This window comes from Abrus precatorius, unplaced genomic scaffold (assembly GCF_003935025.1).
Source record: "Abrus precatorius isolate BTA unplaced genomic scaffold, Abrus_2018 Scaffold7, whole genome shotgun sequence".
Taxonomy (NCBI): domain Eukaryota; kingdom Viridiplantae; phylum Streptophyta; class Magnoliopsida; order Fabales; family Fabaceae; genus Abrus; species Abrus precatorius.
Genome location: NW_020874417.1, coordinates 2,314,567 through 2,336,511, shown reverse-complemented (window position 1 = coordinate 2,336,511; position 21,945 = coordinate 2,314,567). Strand labels below are relative to the sequence as shown.

The 21,945-nt window shown below is 29.5% G+C and overlaps 2 protein-coding genes across 6 annotated transcripts; both read right to left on the bottom strand.

The window, feature by feature from the left end:
• Positions 1 to 5,457: 5,457 nt before the first annotated feature.
• On the bottom strand, positions 5,458 to 9,324 carry LOC113872453 (transcription factor UNE12-like). The gene is made up of 6 exons (XM_027510014.1): positions 8,834 to 9,324; positions 7,905 to 8,024; positions 7,738 to 7,803; positions 7,007 to 7,072; positions 6,365 to 6,442; positions 5,458 to 6,284 (listed from the first exon to the last, which is right to left on the bottom strand). Exons 1-6 carry the CDS (start codon positions 9,119 to 9,121, stop codon positions 6,054 to 6,056), a joined length of 849 nt encoding a protein of 282 aa, XP_027365815.1. The 5' UTR covers positions 9,122 to 9,324; the 3' UTR covers positions 5,458 to 6,053.
• Positions 9,325 to 11,429: 2,105 nt separating this feature from the next.
• LOC113872725 lies at positions 11,430 to 14,258 on the bottom strand. 5 transcript variants are annotated; one of them, XM_027510494.1, is made up of 8 exons: positions 14,012 to 14,252; positions 13,865 to 13,911; positions 13,457 to 13,545; positions 13,243 to 13,364; positions 12,806 to 12,941; positions 12,645 to 12,700; positions 12,365 to 12,560; positions 11,430 to 11,785 (listed from the first exon to the last, which is right to left on the bottom strand). In XM_027510494.1, exons 3-8 carry the CDS (start codon positions 13,515 to 13,517, stop codon positions 11,685 to 11,687), a joined length of 672 nt encoding a protein of 223 aa, XP_027366295.1. In that variant the 5' UTR covers positions 13,518 to 13,545; positions 13,865 to 13,911; positions 14,012 to 14,252; the 3' UTR covers positions 11,430 to 11,684. The 5 variants fall into 5 exon arrangements, with proteins under 5 accessions (XP_027366295.1, XP_027366298.1, XP_027366297.1 ...); XM_027510496.1 differs by lacking the exon at positions 13,865 to 13,911 and having other exon boundaries at positions 11,533 to 11,785; positions 13,457 to 13,540; positions 14,006 to 14,044; positions 14,243 to 14,258; XM_027510493.1 differs by lacking the exon at positions 13,865 to 13,911 and having other exon boundaries at positions 11,533 to 11,785; positions 13,457 to 13,540; positions 14,006 to 14,252.
• Between the last annotated feature and the right edge of the window lie 7,687 nt (positions 14,259 to 21,945).

The window sequence follows — 21,945 nt, the reverse complement described above, 5'->3', positions numbered from 1 at the left end:
GACATCCTGCACAACAAAAATATTCTACTGTTAAGAAAGAAATTTTAAGCATTGTTTTATGCATTTAAAAATTTCAAGATGATTTATTTAACAAAAGATTTTTAGTAAGAACTGATTGCAAAACAGTACCTTCTGTTTTACAAAAAGATGTTCAAAACTTAGTTTCAAAACATATTTTTGCCAAATGGCAAACATTATTATCTAATTTTGATTTCGAAATACAACATATTAAGGAGAAAAGAACTTTTTACCAGATTATTTAACAAGAGAATTTCTACAGAAAAAATGTCAAAAATGACTAGTGCCGACTATGCCCTACCAAAAAAGAGTGAACCAAAAATACCAAAAACCCCTACCAGAGATAAAGGTAAAAAGCCAATGACTTGCTTACAGGTATTACAAAATAAAGCTCAAATCCAACCACCAGAATTAACCAAACAATATACAGTTTTAGCCAAACCAGGACAAAATTTCTAGACAGCCACTACCCAAACTAGAAAATTACCATCATGGGCAGAATCTGCCTATAAAAGACCCACAATAACTGATAAGATTCTAAAATACTTTGAAAAACCATATGGCCTTCCAATAATGGAAATAGAAGTCGAATGGTTTAAATTAAACCGTTCAGAAATAGCAAAAAGAGTTTTTCCTCAAGATTGTTATGTTGTACCATCATCATCAGAACAAAAAAGAGAATTTTATGAGTTAATCCTTATTGATTCAAAATCAATAGAATTAACCCATAAAAGAAATGAGAAAAAAGAAATCATTTTTTTAAAATTTAAAATCTGTCAAATACTCACTCCAAAAGAGTGGGGACAACACTTATACTGTTATCAGAAATTTATAATAGAATATCAGCCTCCACAATATAATTACTTTGATTATATAAAAGCATGGGAGAAATTTCTATTTCTTCGACCAGACATCCATTCCTGGTTCATTTGGTTCAAGAAAGAGATTTCTTTATATTTTTCAAAATGGTTTTCAGCTTGGTTCCATAATTTTGGGCCAGTTAAACAGATCCTATCAGAAAGAGCTCAAATTGTCTTAGCTCATTTCCAAGAAAAAACTAATTTTCAAGAATCATATAAATTTATTTCCTTTATAGCCTCACAAGGTATCTCATGGATTATGATGTGGCAATATGATTCGGCCAAATTGGAATATGATGCATCAATACAATTGTTAATCAGAACCATAAAAGTTAAGTGGTGGATTAATTTTGATTTAGACTTATTAACCACCGAGAAAATTATGCAATGGGTACAAAATAATATTCAACATCCTCCTTTGAGTGAAAATGTGATAAAAGATAAACAAAAGCAAGCCTTCTTACAACAGAAAGCAAGATTTCTGGCCAATCTAAGTACAGTTGGAAGTGAAGAAGAATTCAAAAAGATCATTGAAACCATATCTCCAGAGGTTACAAGTATATCCTTTGACAAAGACAACAGAAGAAGCCTTAGTCCAGCCGGAGATGATGACTACGACTATTTTGATAATGAAGACAACTGCTATGGTGTAGCCACAAAAGACAATAGACTTGATAAAAGCAAAAGAAGACTCGACATAAAGAAAAAGAAGATTTAACAAAAGAAGAAATTATTTGACACAAGAAGACAAAAGACTCGACATAAAGAAAAAGAAGAAATAATTACACTAGAAGACAATGGACTTGACAAAAGAAGATAAGAGAGAATCTTAGAATAGTAAAATTTCACACATAAATTGTAAGCTCAAGCTCATTTGAAAGCACGAGCAAATTTACTACTCTCAATATCCTTAAGAAAAACCCTTTCATTGTAATAGTCTTGATGTCTATTTGAGAAGTTTGTACTACAATATTGTAAGTTTTTATCAAAATTTTAATATATCATCATTTTCATTATGTTTACTTTTATTCTAAAATCAGAACAATATCGATCCGTCTGAAACTGGTATCAGAGCCTGAACAGGTTCTAATTTCAGGAGGAAGAAGAGGGATTGATTATAAAATTTTATGTCTTACAAAATCATAATGCCTTTTTAAACCCATTCTTCTGGTATTGTTAATATATATATATATATATATATATATATATATATATATATTATAGGACGATAATCCTCAAGTGAATGCGCTTCTGTTTGAGTTTGATTTTGAATTATTCTCTCTCCACCATTGCGAGAAAAAATGGTGTAAAGAGAAGCAATAGAGAAAAATAACAAATAATCTAATTATGCTCCTTTTTTTTCTCAATTGATTTCTTCATTTTCTTTGGCTCCCTCGTCTTCTACACGCCACCATCCTTTCGATCTAACCTTCAAGCCACTATTGCATTTATGAAAACAACTTGAGATTAATCCTTCATTCTCTTATATTTAGATTTAAGGTGGTTGAAAAAGAAAAATAATAACTTGGGTAACTATAACATCTTGAAAGAAGACAAAAACACAAAATTTGAACTTGAAATGGTTGTTGGTTGGTTGTCCTTAAAGTTAAAAGAAGAAAGGAAGTAGAAAATGAGGCCTAAAAGTAAAATGCCATGCAAGTTGTGTAACATATAACACAATATGATAGCACATAAGGCAAATGAGATAGAAAGTAAAAGACGCGTTATGTGTTTTTTTGTTTAGGTATATGTATTATTGAATATCCAATTTTCAAATCAATCTCGACCATAATAACTATACGTGTTAACCCCTAATTTTTTACCTTATATTATTCGAACTCAATTCAACCCATTCAAAATTATGCCAACCCTTCTCCATCAGATAGCATACATCACTAAGACACCAAATGTCCCATTAGTACTATTTTCGGACTTGAGTTGTCTGCTAAATTGAGAGGCACTTTGAGGAAATGTTGACCTTAGAAGACATTAAGAGGCCATTCCCACGAAATCTCACTACTTTGTCCTTTTTTCGGTACTAAGCACGATCCTCAACTTTTGACTCTTTTTTCTTTCTTTTCACCAAAACATTGCTTAGTCTTTTATGCTTTATAGACCATATACTTTATTTTCAGGACTGTTTGGAAGAAAAATTTAAAAGAACAAGCAGAGAAGAACAACTTTTTAATTTTAAATTAATAAAATTATATGACATTTATAATAATAAACAAAAATATAATATATTGTGTTTATATTAATAAATTATTTTATATTTTTAATTTTGAAAAGTTATTAAATTATTTTATCTTTCAAAACCTTTTTCCCCAGATATTAATAATAAAAAAAAGAAAGATAAATGTAAAAAAAAATGTGTATCATAAAATAAGTAAACTATGAAAAAGGATTATAAGAATAGCATTATTTTTCATTTTAATGCCTCAAAGTTTTTTTTTTTTACTGTTCATTACAAGTGTGAATTTTCCATAGGTAATGTTATTTGCCGGTGGCCTTTGTCTGAGAGATAACATTCCATCAATTGGGGGCAGAGCAGGGATGGGTTTGATTTTCCCTTTCTGTGTTGAATTTAAGAGAGAGAGAGAGAGAGAGAGAGAGAAACAGTCTTACATATTGCAAATGAAAGCATCCATTGACTATAAAATGATTATATTAAACTGAAGAACGTTCAATATGATTTTCTAAGACTTACATGAAAGAAAAATTACTGACTATTAATATTTTCTTTGTTAACTTATCATGGGTATAAAAGATTTAAAAAACAAAGCCAAAGACCATTAAAGAATAATATTTTCATTTCGAAGGACGCAGAAAATTAAAATGATTAAAATTGTCCATTCAAATTGTAGTTAGATAGATGAAGTATCTAATTTCACCAAACTACTGAAATAAAAGTTTAATCCCCCTCCCCCTTTTCTTTATTTTCACTATTTTTTTTAATTACTATAAGGTTTTTAACCTCTTTAGTGGCGAAGTATTACAATAGCAATTATGCCCCTAATAAAAACATAATTTTTACTAAATATATACATCCTGTGTTAATAGACTTTTCCAATAAATTAAGAGATTATTTTTTTGTTCCAAACTTTTTTTACAGTTTATTATTTCAAACATAAGTAGTTAAAGTGAAAATATTAACAACAAAAATTAAAATCATAAAAACAAAGATTAACAGATAATTTCTTGAGCAAAGATAGTTATTTGTATTTTAAAAAATAGTTAAAAACTTCAATCTTGATATAATTATTGATGACACCAAGCATTTGAAAAAAAATGAAGAGCAATACTTTAAGTAGATATAATTTTTTATTTGATTTTGTAATTACTTTCGTGTTAATAGTATTAGGATAGTAAATTTTATGCACGTGGGTGATTAATTTGTTTGAGAATTGTGTAACTATATTTTCACACTGAAAAAGAAAAAAAACTCTGTTTATATATATATATATATAGAAATGAATCCACTAGACATTTGATGCTTCTTGTCAGCAGGTAGCACTCTTTTTTTTTGGTCAGTGACATCCACTGGTTATTGCACGAATGGTTACTGCTTCTATGAATAGATAATATACTAGACATTGAATGGTCAATGGTTTAACATTTATTTATTTTTGGTCATTTCGAATTGCTCAATATTAGTAATTAGGTGACTAACTATAAAGTAAATGTTTATTATTTATTTTTTAGTGGTTAATAATATGATATTTGATATGAACGACTATCACTTTTCTCTAATTAGTCAATAACAACTATTAAGTGATTATCACATAAATGATCATCGCTCATGTTTGAGTGACTAACAATAATCACCTAAGTACGTAATCTACATGACATGCATCAACCACACAATAAAGCAGAACATTGGGAAAAAAAAGCCCAGAATTTTCTTACTACATAAGAGAAATATCCATATATACACAGTATGCCTGTAATGCACCAGACAGTTGACATCTGGTCCAATGACTAATTTAAGCACGGTTTGAAAAAAAAAATCAAAATAAATTGTTTTTATCTTATTCTAATAAATTTTATTGTTAAATATATAATATAAGATATCATTTTAAAAAATTATTAAATAAGTACTTAAATAAATAATTATTCAAACGGACTATAAGTAGAAGATACAAAAAAAAATTATAAGGATAATTTTACCTATTATAAAAAATAATTGATCATTCTCATTCATTCTATCCGATTTAAATTTAAATAATTTTTATTTGATGTATTTTTGTCTTTTTAACGGTCATGAACAAAAATATGCTATGCTGCACAGTGAAGGGTAATTCAATTGCTACCATTGCACCAAGAATAAGCAATCTACAGAAAAACAAAAGGTCAGCTTTCACAAAATTCAAGGTTGGGTATTAGGTGGGAAAATTTTGATAGGAATCACTTTTGACAAATTTTACATCAGGACAAGATAAAACAAAAACTTATGATGGCTCTGGTATTTTTCTATTCATCTTCACACGCACACGAGTCGGGAGCAACAGTGTCCGTCACTTGAGAAATGAAGAAGAAAGCTTACTGATTGATACGGATTGGGATAAGGAGAGCACCAATAGTCCAATACCATACTTGGTATTCTCTCTCTCCCTCCATTAGATAAGAGGTCCAATTACTTTTAAATAATAAAACAAAGAAAAAGCACCATCATTTTCTGCTGGACTTGCAACACCCAGCATTCTTAAAGCAACCATTATCCAATTCAACTCTGAATTTCAAATTCTCTAAGAGTTACATCACTAGTAAAAATATACACACCACCTTAAACTTTTAGAAGGTCCCACTGCCCACTACAAAAACTAAGCCCCATTATAAAAGCGCTTCCATCACGTTCCACTAACCCCCACCCAATGATACAAAAAGCAGGAGCATATCAAGTGAACTTCGACAATTTCTTTCCCTTTACATGAAATTTATCAAGATGGGGTCTGCTTGTATTTTTAAGGGCATTGACATCGAACCCTATACAGACAAAAGTTGAAAGAACGGCAAAAAAGAACGGACTATGGCATCCTACTTTGAATGCAACTTGATACGAACCAATGACTATGATTAAGGGGGTTTGGAACAGACAAACAACGCGTGGGTCCTAGCAGGATTAGGTGAGCCCTTTATGGGACCACCACTGGATGGTGCATCTATGCCTGAAGTGTTCTATGAAGGAGGAGTAGTTTCAGGCTTAACTATACTGGAGCTATCTGACGGTTGTGACGGGTATATAGCTGATGCCAGTGATATAGGCATGATGCAGAGAGCCTTTGATTGAAGAAACTGCATGGCAGCCCCAACATTTTCTTCCATAAGCTTAGCTACCTGTTTTTCTGTGCCATCATTTGACCACTTCTCCCACGCTGGTTGGTTTCTTCCACCCTCACTCCCTTCTTCCTGATCAATACTAAATTTGATAAATTGTTTGGAGAGCAAAACATACTTTTACTAGCAACTCATTAGTTAGAAATAATTACCTCGACTGACGATAATGGGATGTCAGTTACCAGTGGTGCCACTGCACCCGCTCCACCCAATCTACTCATGCTCAAAACCTGAAAGGCAGATGAATTAGCAGTCAATTGACAGTCTTAAGAGTCTTTTGCACTCCAGTTTCATTTTAAATTTGGATCTTATGAAGTGCCTTGCTTTCTCTTTCATATTTAAAGAGTAATACGTACACCCACATATGTCTAGAGAAATCAGTGGAAACTGGTTAATATAAGTTTGTAGAAATCGGTTTTACTATTCACAAATATTGAAAATAAGACCATCAATTGGTGAAGACAGTTGAGACCATAGCTGAGGACCCTAGGATACTATTGGGTAGTTAAAAGTAGCTATGGCACAAAATAGTGTGAAGATGCTATCATTCGATTGTATTCACTAGTCTTTGGGAATAAAGTACAGTGGCTAATGGATGCTCATCCAAAGTACCATTGGGGGTTCCTAAGCACGAGTTGAATTGAATCCCAACAAAATGATTATTGTAAGGGGTGAGTGCCTCAGTGGTCAGAAGGCAAAGGTTAGCAGGTTTAACAAAATAAAACACAAATCGAATTAAAAGCTGTCATAATTCGATGAAATGTAAAATACATGCAGATCACAAGAACATTAACCTTCACTTGAAGCCTCAAGAATTTGACATAATCCACAATTTCATCCAGCATGGCAGCTCTATCTGTCTGAAGAAATACACAATAATATTAGAAATAATGGAAAAAAATGATGCTGGAGACGGCCAAGAGAAATACAGCAGACCACAAATAAGTCAAAATCTCTATATCTTGAAACACAGACTTATTTAATACTTCAAGAACTCTAAATTTGAAGCACACCTAATCAGAACATATGCACATGTTCTCTTCTAACCCCTTTGATAGAAGATTAGAGGATTTTTCCTGGATTAATTATATTGTAATAAATAATAATAATAATAATAAATGTCAAATAGAAAATGTCAGATATGGGCCATCAAGAAATTTTAAGAACATAAACCTAATCCAAAACTGATTTGTAGGTCCATATGCAGATGCCAATTTCAAATTCAAACACATTAAGTTAGCTAAACCTTTCGTTAAGGTAGATATTTTGAAAAAATATATTATATATAGAGCCCCATTCTTGTAAGACAGTAGTATTGTACATCAGACCTTACACAGACGCCACAATGGTGGAAGCATGAAAGCCTCAAGCACTGGATCACCCTTTTTATATAGAGCCCCTATGTTTCAATGTCTATGACTCACTTCATATATTGATGGAAAAACAAACAAAAATTTCACCAGTTCTATAGACAAGTGCCAAACTACATATTGTAATAAAATAACATGTCAGAGAAGTCAAATACCTTGTTGACACTAGGAACCAGGTCTTGCAAAGCCCTGATTCTTTCAGCTATTCTTTCTCTGCGCAACTATTATTGAACAGCAACATAATAAAGAAAAATTAGCTAATTTTGAATGTTAAGCATCATAACAAGAAGGTTTGTATTCTTGAAACTATCCCAGAGCCCACCCTTTCAGCTATGCTGTGTGGATCTGTAGCCTGTCCTCTTCTGGCTCGCACCCTAGGTCGCATTGTTGGCGGATGTGGAGCAGTAGGAACGGTAGTAGGCATGGGTTGCCCATGAAAAACCTGCAAAAAGGTAACCTGATCAACAACTTTCCCCCTAGCACTCCCGAAAGCAGAAAATTATTATTATTTAAAAAAAAAATATTGCAAAAAAGTAAGCATTTATTTATGGATTAGTTGAAACCCAGCATAGCATATCCTATATGGTTTAGGAGGTTAAAAGAATTCACGGAGAAAAAAGAAAAAGATCCTAAGTAGTAATGCCAAGGCCCGAATAGCATAATTTCTACTATTTCATAATCTGAAATTTCCAGACAATTTCCAAACAACTACAATTGGGCCCCAATCTTACATTCCTCAATATCAAGTCACAGTTCATCCATCTTCAACTTGAATTATTATCCTCCAAGTCAACTATCACTAGGATTAACTCACGAAGAACAAAATTTCAGCAAGAGCGATTGTGGATCCAATAGCAAGTCACCACCAACAAAAGCAAGCCCAAAAATTTTGTTACCATGTGAGGCAGTTGAAGAATGTCGTTTCCGAGATTTAATTATTCAAAGAGAGTACCATTCCACTGCTGTGCGTTATTTCCATTAAATTTCAAAACATTTTTAATTTACTTGTATTATATTATATAAGCTATGGCTAAGCAACGAACCTTGTCCAATATAACTTATCTTCTTTCATTTACTACCAACAAAATCTCATTTAATAAATAAATAAATCACTACTCACCAAACATAGTTCTAAGCATTCTATTCCCCCGTCATGGAATAAAACACGAAACTCAAATTCAAGAAATAGATATACTAACATGAGAATTGAAAATTTGACGAGGAAAATAAGAATTGAAAAGATGAATTTACATTCTTGGGTCTGGTATCGACGACGTCGTCGCGGAAGCGCTTGCCGCTTCCAGAAGCATCCTCGAAGGTACCTTTACCTTGGTCCAAGCTGAGTCCCAACTGGTAAGGCGGTGCGTGAAAGGCTGTGCCGGCGGCGAGGTGGGTGGCGGCGTCGGCGGAGTTGAGCTGAAGCATCATCGGAGAAGCATCGGTAGGGGGCAAGGCAGAGTCGGTGGAAGCGAAGGTGGGAAGGCCAAGGATTTGCTCGAAGAAGTCGTCGGTGGTGGCCTCGGAGGGGTGATTGGCCATGACTCGGTGTGGACTCGGGCGAGTTGGGGTAACGAGTTATGGGTATGCAATTGCAGGGAAATAGAAATATAGAAAAAGAATGATGTGTCTACATGAGATGATATGAATAATTTTGGTGTGCTCTGCATTGATTCCGTTTCGTTTCGTTTCGTTTCGTTTCGTTTCGTTTCGTTGTGTGTACAGAGACGATACGAGAGGAGTGCAGAGGTTGAATGTGAGTGGCTTTATTCTTCTGCTTATATACCGTTCCTCTTTTTCATTTAAAGGACTCCATTTTTCCATTATTTACGCCTCCCACCCACCCTTTTCCCTATGACACTACTTCTCTTCATTAATGCACACTTTCATTTTCCTTTTAATTATATTAAATAAAATACATGTTAGTAACATATTTTTAATTACACTCTTATTGTTATTTCAAAAAATTTATAAATTTTAGTTTATAATTAAAAGTATGTTACCAAGAGTGTATTTCTAATATTTTTCAATATTTTTCATTTTCAATTTATAAAATTAATTAATAATTAACACATTTTTTTTATAATCTTATCCTTAATAACCAATGTTTGTTTAACAAGCATAAATTTAAAGATTTTCACCTATAGATTAAGAAGGCTTTGATTAATACGATTTTTTAACGTTATATGAAAAAAGTTAATTCATTAATAATATTAAATATTATATTTTTTAATAAAAAATCATTTATTAAATTTTATTAAGTGCCTTTAAATGTACATTAAAAAATTGTAATTAATACACAGAGCTGTAATTAATAACACAATTTTGTAATAAATAAATAACTAAAATAAAGAGCTTATAAAATTTTTAATTTAATTAATAAAAATATTTCAAATAACTTTTAATTTATTGGAAACTAGTTTTTAATATTTTTTAATTTATACTCACATAAAATGATTTTTTTTTTGCTAAGCACATAAAATAATTTTAACACTTACTTTTTAGTCATCGAAATATATTATAACTAGTCATACAGCTAGTTTTATCTAGCAATTTTAATTAAATTAGCTAACTTTACCAAACAAACTTTATATAAAAATATTTTGACTTAAAAAAGACACATTTAATGTTAAGAGAAAAGAAAAAGTAAGTAAAAATATGAAATAATTAGTTAAATTATATTTCATCAAAATCATTAAAAACTGGTACAGTTGATTTTTTTTAATAAGTCTTAAAATATGAAACAACAAAACATAAGAAATAGAAAAAGTGAGAGGTAATTGTTATAATAGATTAACGGCATAATAAGAAATTAAGCAATATTTTTTTTATAAAATTTAAAATACAAACGATTTTCTTAATTTCTCTGCAAAATCGTAAACGTGAAATAAAAAAATGGAGGTAATGCAATAATAGGCCCTCTTTACCGTAAGAATAATTATAAATATTTCTACCTTTTATTCTTATATATTTTCTTAATCATTAAATTAAAATATATTAAATATAGTTTATGTTTTTAAAATAAAAAAATAGGAAATGTATAATAATTTTTTTAAAAAAAAGCAATATTTTTACTGAATAATTTCATCTAAACATGTACTTGGTCTTATAATTTCAAGTTTGAAGTATAGGTTTTGACTGATTTGTAAATTTGAAGCGAGACTGGTAAAAAATCAACAAATATAAAAGAAATCGTGAACGTTCCTATCAAAGGTCCGTTTCATAAACCTTTTACTTTAGTTCATGGGTTTACAGTTTTTAATTTATCATAATCCTTGTCCACCGTGTTATTTCAAGGATGATTATGCATATGCATCCGTAATGGAAAAGCATTCTCTTAAGAATGGTTATGCATAAGCATTTGTAAGAGACTCTTAAGAATCTACTCACATCACATCTACTCACATCATATAACTAAATGAAGTTAGAAGTGCTTTTAGATATATAGTTTATTTATACACTTATTTTATAAAAAAAATAAATTATTTTTAAGCAATGACTTATTTAATAATATCGGATAAACTCTCCAAAATCATTTTTATAAGTTATTCATGAATTCTCCTGTATATGTCCAAAATTAATATCAAACGCCTTAATTAGAACAGGAGAGATATCTCTAGGGCAAATAAAGAGAAACCATCGACGTACATGCGCCTAGCCCAAAATAATTTATTCCACGTTTCTACTAAACCGATTCTATATTAGTACGGAAGCAATGTTGTGTATAGAGTGACAGCTCAGTTACATAAACCGATTCTATATTCAATTTTTTTACATTACTTTGACATTTCTTTATTTATATAACTGCATAAAAAATTAGGGATAATTTGTATAATCAAGAAGAATATGCAATGTTATGTTATTTCATAGGTTAAGGGAGATTTATACATAAGACAAAAAAAGATGTTTTTATAATCTTAAGCCCAAAGACTCCCAACAAATTTTCTACCCTGAACAACTAGAAAAGAAAATTCAAGAATCAATACTTTCAATATAAAATCTATTCTAAATTTCTAATACGTATTATTTTTGTATTTACAAAAACTACAAATTAAGTACATTTAACATCCAGAATATAAAGTACTATGTAGGATTACCATATCAATCATATTTGATTTTGGGGCTGTGAAAAGAATTCCTTTGCATTATGAGCTACCTCTGCCTCCAAAACTGCTTCTAGAACTATGTCAGATCCTTTCACATCAGCTGTTAATACAACCAAAGCTTGTTTCATATTAGATATCATTGTAAAACAAACAGAAGCCCATCAAATATCGATTTGCATTATGACTAGTCACTCAATCATAGACAGACAAGACAAAAAGCTACCATGCACTCATCAAGAAAAAGAAAAGGAATTTATGCGTTTCACTATTAAATAAATAGCAATAGCTATAACATCCTAGTGCATACCAAATGCGCCACAATATAAACAATGAACGAAACTCAGGCAACAATCTTTACTTCAGGGCTTTCCGGCTAATCAAATATAGCTCGAATGAAATAAGTAAACAGATTAACCAAATCACATCTGAAAACATGTGTGTGAGTGTAATGGAAGTAACAAAAAGCTACATAATTTAGTGCCATTACATATGCACGTATGTGGCATACATATATAGGAAGCCATAAACATGACTTGACCACAATATATAGTGCACAAACTGTAAATATGAAAAAAAACAAAACAAAAAAACACCAGTAAAATGCTCTAATTATCCTCCTGTGAATATATTAGACAATCATGATAAGGAAAGCCAACAAAACAACATAAATTGTCATTACCCCCACGATTTGGTAATAGTCCAGCATTTTCAGCAGAAATTGGTAAGACAGTGAGCTGTACTTCATCTTTAATCTTCTCAACTTCAGCACTACTTGCTGATAAATCATTCTTTATGGCAGGGGACTCTGCCAATCTGGCATACATAGTTGCTTGACTTTGCAAATTGCATGAATTGGATAACAATGGAGTTGAATCCTGGAAATATTTATAGACATGTAAGCACACTCAGTTCCTCAAGCAACATATAATTATCTAAAGTTGTGGGTTGGGCCGGTAAACCTTGATAACAGTGGGGATCGAGTTATTGTCTTCAGAATCTTCTGGTTTTCTATTGTCTATATCATCAACGACAGAAGATAACACAATTAAACAAAATCTAAGCAACTGTATCAATAAAAATTAGAATACTAAACTATGTTTCAAAAATCGTTAAATAATACCATTAGAGATAGATCTCTGGTCAGTATTATCTACAAGCCTCCGTGACAAAGGACCAGGATTTATGATTGATATACTTCGAATTTCATGCCGAATAGCATCTAACTGAGCCATTGTGTCTTGGAGTTCCTTATGAACCTAAAAGACGAAATAGGTCAATACAATAAAATGTGGTTTTTGATGATGAAATGTCATTGCCAAGTCCAAGTATGAAAGAGCATTTCTTGATGGAGTATAAAAATGTTCCTAACTTTTATGTTATTTGATATTATTGTCTAAATTCAAAGTGGATTGTACATACATAAGATTCTAGAATGCCAGATTGTCATATTTTTCAGGTTAAACATAACAAATTTGCAATCAATATTAAGACAGTCTATAAAAACCTAATGAAACTAATCCCTGTGAGCTATAACTCTGATTGGAAAAAGAGGAATACCTGGCGAGCTTGAGATTGCTGCATAACGGTATCAAACTGACCACGAGCCAATTGTACGTATCCAATAGCTCGACCAGCTAGCCTTCCTGCTGTTCTGGATATGATTGGTAAATCCTTTGGACCTATTACACATCCATTTGCCAAATTAAGAAAATTATATTCAAACTATTAATAAATTTTCCATGTGATAAACAGAAGAGTAGTATGAATGAACCTATCAGAGCAGCAGTGGCTCCAAGCAACAGAAATATTTCTCCATATGAAAATCCCAGCATTGCTCACTGTCGTGTTATGAGATCTCCGCTGGAGGAGTCAGAAGGCAGCATAGTTAGAGTAGTAGGGATCGTCTCTGAATGAAATCAAGTAAGCCAAATTCCTTCAAAATATTACTTAAAACATGATTGGGCCCCACAGAGTTTGAAAGTTCTCCTCCTCTCGTTTTGTTGTTTTAGTTAAAACGAGGAAATTGGAAAAAAAAAGAAAAGAAAAGGAAAATATAGAAATATTTACAACAGCTTCTCCTCAAAAGACAATAAGATATCATGCCAACACTTGTTTTATTTTTTGTAGTCATGGAGGTTTATTATATTCAAATTTTAAGGAACATATAGCACATGTGCACCTTTAATTTCCAAAATGGTAAATCATCGTTGATCTGAAACTCAATTCCTTTTCAAATATTAAAGAAAAAAAAAACCCTCAATTAGGTATTGCCGGCGACAAATTTTTTCCCCCAAATTGACAAAGGAAAGAAAGAAACGACACGTACCTCCGTTGTTCCCTGAAATATTCTCCTCTGAGACTGTAAAATTGAAGAGCAACAAACTATAAATTAATTCACAACAATTTGTTTTGAGGGAAAAGTAAACAGTTTATTGTTTGGCTTTGTGGGTGGAAGATAGAATTCAGCGAAGGCGGAAGGAAGAGAGATATCACATTGAAATATTATAACAATCTATTGAATTAAATAAAAAAGTTAAAAATAAAGAAATATCTTAACTCTTTCCTCTGATCGAAAACTCGCTATTCTTTTGCTGATGCAGGGTTGAAAATGGTGAATAATGTGCAGTAAAGGGTGTGGGAATAGTACAGTTTGAGTGAGAATAAGGGAAAGAAATGGTGCTCAACAATTGGTGCAGTGCAGCAGAACCACGGTTTTGGAAGATACACTGTAAAAGAGTGGAAGGGTAAAATAAGAATATGAATATATATATATATATATATATATATATATATACATACATATATATTATTTATCTCTCATTTTTAATTATAAAATTAAATTTTAAGTTTAATTTTAATTTTAACTATTATTTTATTTATTTTTCATACTTTTTCTTTCAATTATTATATATTATTCTATTATCATATATAATATTATAACTATATAAGATAAAATAATATTTTATTTAAATATTTTTCATCTATAATTAATGTTTTTTGTATTTTAAAATTAACTTCATGTTTAAAAATTATATTTCAAACAATTTATAAGTAAAAATATAATAATAGTATAAGTTTTCTTTTTTGCATTGTTAACTAATAAATGATTTAAAAATAATAATTATTAAGATATAATTTTTATTAATATGAAAATTTATAATTAAATAACAATAAAAATATTTCATTTTATTAATAAATTTTAATAAATTAATAATTTATTTTACATACTTTTTAAAAATCAATTAATAATAAAATTAAATTTATATATCTATGTATAGCGTGATGACTAAATATAATTATTTTTTAAAATTATAGATATAGTTTATATTTTCAAAGTTATTATTTTATTTCGATATAAATATACATATCAAAATTTTAAATATATTATTAATCTATTCTTAAAACTTAAATTATAATTAATTTAGTTTCTAGTATTTATAATATTTTAATTAAAAATAACATAAATTAATATAATTTATTGAATTAAATTATTAAATATTACTATCTTCAGTCTTATTTATTAAAATTAAAAAAAAATATACATCATAAATTACTTTTATTTTTAAAATACATATAATATTAATTAATATTTTATATATTAATAAAATAAATATACCCACTATATGTTTTTTTATAAAAATTTTACTATAAATAAAAATATAAAAAAGTATAGCAATTAATATATTTTAAAATAGTTATTTATTTTTAATATTTTAAAAGAAATATTGATATTTTTTTATAAATGTGACAAGAAGTAATATAATTTTTAATAAAATTTTGTATTTATTAATTTTTTATCATATACAATTTTGTATAAATTATAAAATTGTCTCTACATTTTTTTAACAAATTTTCTTTTTTTTTATAAAAGTCGTGTGATAATGTAAAATTAAGAAACAACACTATAACAAAATAACGTAGACTCACACAAAAAAAATAAAAAAAATGAGTAAATCTTTTATTCACAACAACACAAACTTAATAATTTATTAGACCAAATATCTAAAAATATAGAATAATATTAACAAAAATTAAAGAATAAAAACCTTTATCCTAAAGAAATAAAAAGAAAAAAATATTTACTTTAGTAAAAAGAAAATTAGAGTTAAGAATGAGAGTAGTAAAAATAAAAAGAGAAATGGTGATTACAATAAAAAGAGATAGAGAACAGAAGAATTTTCCAAACTTTAGCAAAACAAAAAGATAATAAAGAGAGGAGTGGCACCACATAAACTAAAAAAAGAGAGAGAAAAGTTTAAATTTATTATGCATCTCTCAACTAAAACCTACTGAATAAAACTGGATCTATGCCTAAGTTTAACGCACACATATTCTGTCGGCAGTAGGTTCTAATGATTTTATGATTTTAAATTCCTCATCAATCATTCTTAACTATTTTAATCCAAAAAAAATATTTTACTTACCCAAAATCCATTCAAATCTATTTTATTTAGGTGAGTTCTTCGGTTTTGTACAAATCAGGAGACGGTTAAGTCGGATCTTGCACAGCCCTACGATAGATCAACAAACTTTTTCTTTGATCAGATAGTTAGAAATGACTATCAACTCGTACCTTTTTAAATTTCTTAAAATGAGAAATAAGCTCTTCAGAATAAATGAATCATGACTAAGTTGACCCTTGAAAGTTGCTGGAAGTGTAGATACTTACAAAAGGAATTCCATGTTCATCACCTACCTCCCATTGTCCCTTGCCCAACGTTAGTAACAAGTGGCTCCTACCTCTAGAAGGATTGTGTAACTATATAAAAAGTTTTAACACAATAAATTATCTGTATCTATCTACTTTTTATTGTGACTACCTATTGCAAAGAAGAGTCGATAACTTCAATTTCTTCAACATTTTTCCTTCTATATGAACATTTTTTGGCTTTTATTTTTGCTATACTCCCAAATTAGAGAGAGTGTGATTGATAAAGTAATTAATAATTTGCACAAAATTGACTCCATTAATCAGCTAATCAATGAAGTAATTCATTTTATGCAAATCAACTAGTCATATCACAAAAAAGCACGTGACGAAGATTACTTGTTGTAGCATACCTAACGTGCATGGAGAATACCACGTAGCATTCAGAATGAACTCTTATGCTGATGTATGCAAAAAAAAGTACATATATATTGATACAATTTCATTGTTTAAAATTAAATGGAATTCTATGGATAACTCTTGTGATGACAAATCACATTCAGATCACAAATCCTTATTTAACATGATATTTACTTTTGGATTTCAACGCAATATTACATGGTTTGCTATACGATTTTGTATATAGTATGAGCACTAGTACGTGGTACGAGAATTTTTTGGAACACGGAAGGAGGGTATGAGTCTTTGGTTTATTATTTCGTATAGAAAGAAAAAAAAGCCCAAATATATTCATACGATTTCATTGTTTCTGTGCAACAGAAGGAGGGTATGCTACTTTTTCATTATGCTTGCTCTAATTCAATAGGTATAGATTCATAATTTGAACACTACTTTTATGTTGTGCATTTCTCTTGCATAATACATTAGTTAGTTTTTGTTTTAAAAAAAAATTCACCTCAACGTTCTTTATCTCCCTTGTGTTCGTTTCCTTTGAATGCAAAGCCTTCTCCAAACACAATCAAACTAGAGTTGCTTGAGAAAAAGCAGAAGAAAGTCACTTCATTGTTCTATTTTCTAATATGATATGAAAATCGAAGCTCTACTATATGCATTTTGGGTTGCAAAACGACCCACAATTGAGAGTGAAGGTTCTAAAACGTGGTGAGAAGGAGATATTAACAAACCATGTGGCTAAGGCAAGCTTGTAACAATTGTTGCCTTCAATAATGGTAGAGAAAAGAGGATGAAGAAAACTTGGAGGTGGCAAATGATGGCTTGCGCTTTGTGGTTTGAGAGGGTGGTGCCACATTAATGAAATGAACATATGACTTGTGACAACTTAAATGTAGAAGTTTGAAGTAAGATCTGGTGCTTAAAAGAGGAAGTTTTGATATTGAATGAAGGAAAATGTGTTGCTATAAGCTAGCTTAGGAAGCTTGAAACCTTTAGTGAAAACTCTCTTGTTTAAAAATCTTTAATAGTTGTCTACTTCTAAAATCTTAAATTTTATGATATGATGTTCAAAACTAGCTACAGTTAACCTTGTAAGTTAAAGAAAAATTCTCTAAGCCAGCTTGTGTAAAGTTATGACTACTACTAATAGACTAATTCACGTCAAAATAAATTAAAGTATAAATATACTAATCTCTTAAAGAACGTGAGTGTAAATTTTAAAATGAAAAGAGAAAGTAATATATATTTTTTTTAAAAGAAGGAGAATATAATTTTTTCAAATAATAATTTTACATTTTCTTATAAAACTTTAAAATGCTAAATGTTTTTGTAATAAAATATTAAATACTTTTATTTTCAATTTCATAAGTTTTAAAAAATAAAGAAAAGTTTACAAGAGATCAAATTATATAACATTACCCTTGCTAAAGAAAGACACTTGAGTATGCATTGAGTATGTATATAAAGTAACCCATGTTCCATGCTTAATTAAAGGAATTATAATTAACATGGACAATGACAAATTTGTCTCATCAATTGAGGAAACCACTAAAACAGAGTGATTAAATAACATGAATGACAGCTCTCAAATATATAGTTTGAGAACACCATCAAACGATATAATCTAGGTTTTCACCAAGATAGGCATGGACTCTCATCGGTTCATACCTAAATATTTGTGCTAAAAATGATTATCTAACAAAATCTTTCAGCTCCACAGTATGATATTTTGTCACGCTAAGCAATGAATTGTGAGCTACAAATTATAATTGTAGTTACACCAACCAAAGAGCATATCATGGTGCTTTATTTATTTGATGCCTCAGAGGGAACATAGGGACCTTCTTCATTCCTACTGGAACTACTTTCTCTCATCCTTGCTGCAGTTGATCCCTCTCCTACTGTAGCCTCTTGCTCATTCCCATCAGCAGTCTTTTTTAAGCTATTGCAACAGTTGTAGACAATTCATCTCAAATTAATTAAACGCATATTCATAAATGAAAAGGTCAAAACTCTTCTACGTACTCTAGTAGATAGATCAAAAGATATCCAATTTCAACTGAGAACTTTATCTATTTGCTAGAAAATGTTGAGGTGGATTATCTATTGTTCTACCTTGGTGATAGTGCTTGTTGAGCCTCATATATGTCTTTCGCCGTTGCCATGTTTTTCAAAACCTCATTCTGTTCCCAATAATCTGTCTTATCATCATCGAACCCAATCTGCATCCAAATCATTGTCACGAACAATTTAATTAATTATAACAACGTAATACACTCAACATTTTAAAAATTTATATTATTAGCCACAATCTCATATTAATTGAAGTTGTAAAATCTCTATTGATCTAGACTAAGGAGCAATATTCAACATAACTAATATAGTAAAATGTCATAAATGATCTTAGTTTACCTATGGGCGATAAACAAATATGAAGGAATATACACATTAATTCGTGCATGCACTATAGATACAATATATTAGTTGCGCGAATTAAAAAATTCGTACTTTGAACAATTTCGTTTTGGCATCATAGGAAACAACAGTTCCCAAATATTTAACTCCGTTTTGTTCCTTGTAGACATAAAGACCTATGAATTGTCGAGGCTGGTAAGTTGGAGTTGCTTGTCCTTGTTTTGGCTTGTTTTTTTCATTGACAGTTTTTTTATTCTGCAAAAACAAAGCATACAAAATATAAGATTTATTGCATTCAATGATAATATACTAAATCAAATTGAAAATAAAAATGTATAACATATAATTAATGCACTTATATTCAGTTTACATACGGTTTTGCGTTTCAGCTTAGGCTTTTCTTTAGTTTTGCTCTTAGTTGGTGCAGTAGCTTCAGTTTGTCCAAAATTACTTGAAGCACTATTGGAAACTCCACTTGAAGAAACACCACCTTCAACAATAAAGGAAATCAATTTCATACATTAATATTGATATAATATATAATGAACTGTATATTACACATGTTCATGCAATAATGCATTGAAAAAAATGCAGCATTCTGATTTAAAAGTCAATTAATTAATGTGATTTCCAAGAGATAAATCTCCTATGTCTTCTTAATAACTCTTAAAGCAATTTTTCTATATCTGTACAAAAAATATCCAGAATAAATCAAAATATTGCAACAACCACTTACATACTTTCCACAAGACAACTAATAATTATTATTTTATTGCAAAATCATTTTAAAGATGAGTGAATTTTGAAAGATTTATTTCTTTCATGAGATTAATGTATATGTTTGAATTTAAAGAGAAGAAAGTATGAAAAGAGAGTGAAAGGACAAGCACAGAGGTCAATTGATCAATAACTTTCACTGTAAAAAAATTGTTATTTATTGATAAAAAAAAGTTGGACATTATGCTTAGTTATATTTATTGTTATTTCTTTTTTTTAATTAAAATTAAAATTTACTTACATAAATATTGTAGGTCTACATAAATATTATCCTGTAATATATCAATACTTAATATATTAATAACATATATAAATTATCTATATAAATATAATTATTTATTAATGTGCTATTTCATATTATTAATCAACCTCATCTAATCATCTCTTATTATTATTATTAACACATTAGTATCTATACTGATAATACTTTATCTTTTATTAATACATGCAGAACTAATAGAGACTAACCACAGCCTAATCTTTAATATATGATACTTTTATATTTATTATTTTTTTCCATTTAAATTATAATAATTGATTCCCTTAGCTTGCTATAAACAAAACAAAGAGAATTTTTTTTTTCCTGCTATTCTCATTTCAACTCAACTATTGTGTACTTGTTTTATTTTATTATTATTAAGATTGTGATTTTGATTGTGACCTTAACTATTATCATCAGTGACATTATTATCATTGTCATTCTTATTAGTGACTAATAGTACATAAGAACTACACCTGCCATCTTACCACTATCAAATTGTTATAATAATAATTATTATTACCATTGTTGATGATTGTATCTATCAATTTCTTGTAGCTACATGTATTATTATTGATATCATTACTATTATTATTCACATTAGTCCACCATTAGCATATTAACCATTATTATCACTCCATTACTATCCTAATTTTTATCACTATCATCACCATGACTAGTCCATTAATATTGTCTGTCACCGATACAGTCATTTTTGCAAACTTTTACCACTATCAGATTACTAATATTACCATCATTATATCCAACACCACAATTGTCAATGTTGTTAGTATCTACTAGTATGAACATTGTCAACATACACAACCATCACCATTGCTACCATTATCAACTCTCCCACTACCATTTGTTATATGATGAGACAAGAGCTTATCTTTTTCTTCTTTTAATCTCATTTTGAGCATCTCTTGTATTTTCTTTAATATATTTAGTTTATTAAAAAAAAAAAGCTACTGGAGAATGCTATAATTAACGTTGTTATTTATGTTTTAATTAAAATTTTAATTTTAATATATCTTAAACACCTAGATTGAAAATTTAATGTATGAATTAAAACACACCTTAAATATGTTATATTAACAGATTTTAAAGATATGCTAATTCATGTTTGGAATAGTATAAAAAAATGCACTATCAATATCTAATTAAAATTTTAATGTTTTTTTATTATTATGAATTTTTTTTATGTTGAGGATATTTTCATGTCAAATTTTCAGCTCAGCTATACGTGTATCTAGTTTAGCTTTTTTTTTTTAAATAAAAAAAAAAGAAATATTTTCTTAACTTCTTAAGGAAGAATTCTGAGAAAAAAATCTTCAGAAGAAATGAAAACTAAGCATGCACCAAGGCTAAATTATTTTCTAAACAATCTTAAAAGTAATTTTAATGAGCTTGATAGTAATAGAAATCCCACGGGCCAAAGTAACGTAAGAACCTTCTTTCTTGTTGCTAGAAGTTTTTCTTCTCTTCCTTGTTGGAGTTGATGCTGCCTCACTTGGTGCGTCCTTTTTCTTTTTCCTTCCAACAGTCTTCTTTGAACTGCTATAGCAATCGAACACAGTTTGTCACAAATTAATATACCCATAGGGTTTAAACTATTACGAGTATATATAATTAATAGATTGAAAGATATCCAACTTCAACCTAAAACTTTGTCTTTTTGCATGAAAAGTTATCTATTGTACCTTGGTGGTGGTGGTTGTTGAGCTTCAAGCTTGTTTTCATTTTT

Coding starts and splice junctions, on each gene's coding strand:
- LOC113872453 (XM_027510014.1), bottom strand. CDS start 9,121: ATGGCCAATCACCCCTCCGAGGCCACCACCGACGACTTCTTCGAGCAA. Junction 8,025..8,833: donor TCGATACCAGACCCAAGAAT/GTAAATTCATCT, acceptor ACCTTTTTGCAG/GTTTTTCATGGGCAACCCAT. Junction 6,285..6,364: donor TCCCATTATCGTCAGTCGAG/GTAATTATTTCT, acceptor AGTATTGATCAG/GAAGAAGGGAGTGAGGGTGG.
- LOC113872725 (XM_027510496.1), bottom strand. CDS start 13,517: ATGCTGGGATTTTCATATGGAGAAATATTTCTGTTGCTTGGAGCCACT. Junction 12,701..12,805: donor CCAGAGATCTATCTCTAATG/GTATTATTTAAC, acceptor TTGATGATATAG/ACAATAGAAAACCAGAAGAT. Junction 11,786..12,364: donor ACTATTACCAAATCGTGGGG/GTAATGACAATT, acceptor TTGTATTAACAG/CTGATGTGAAAGGATCTGAC.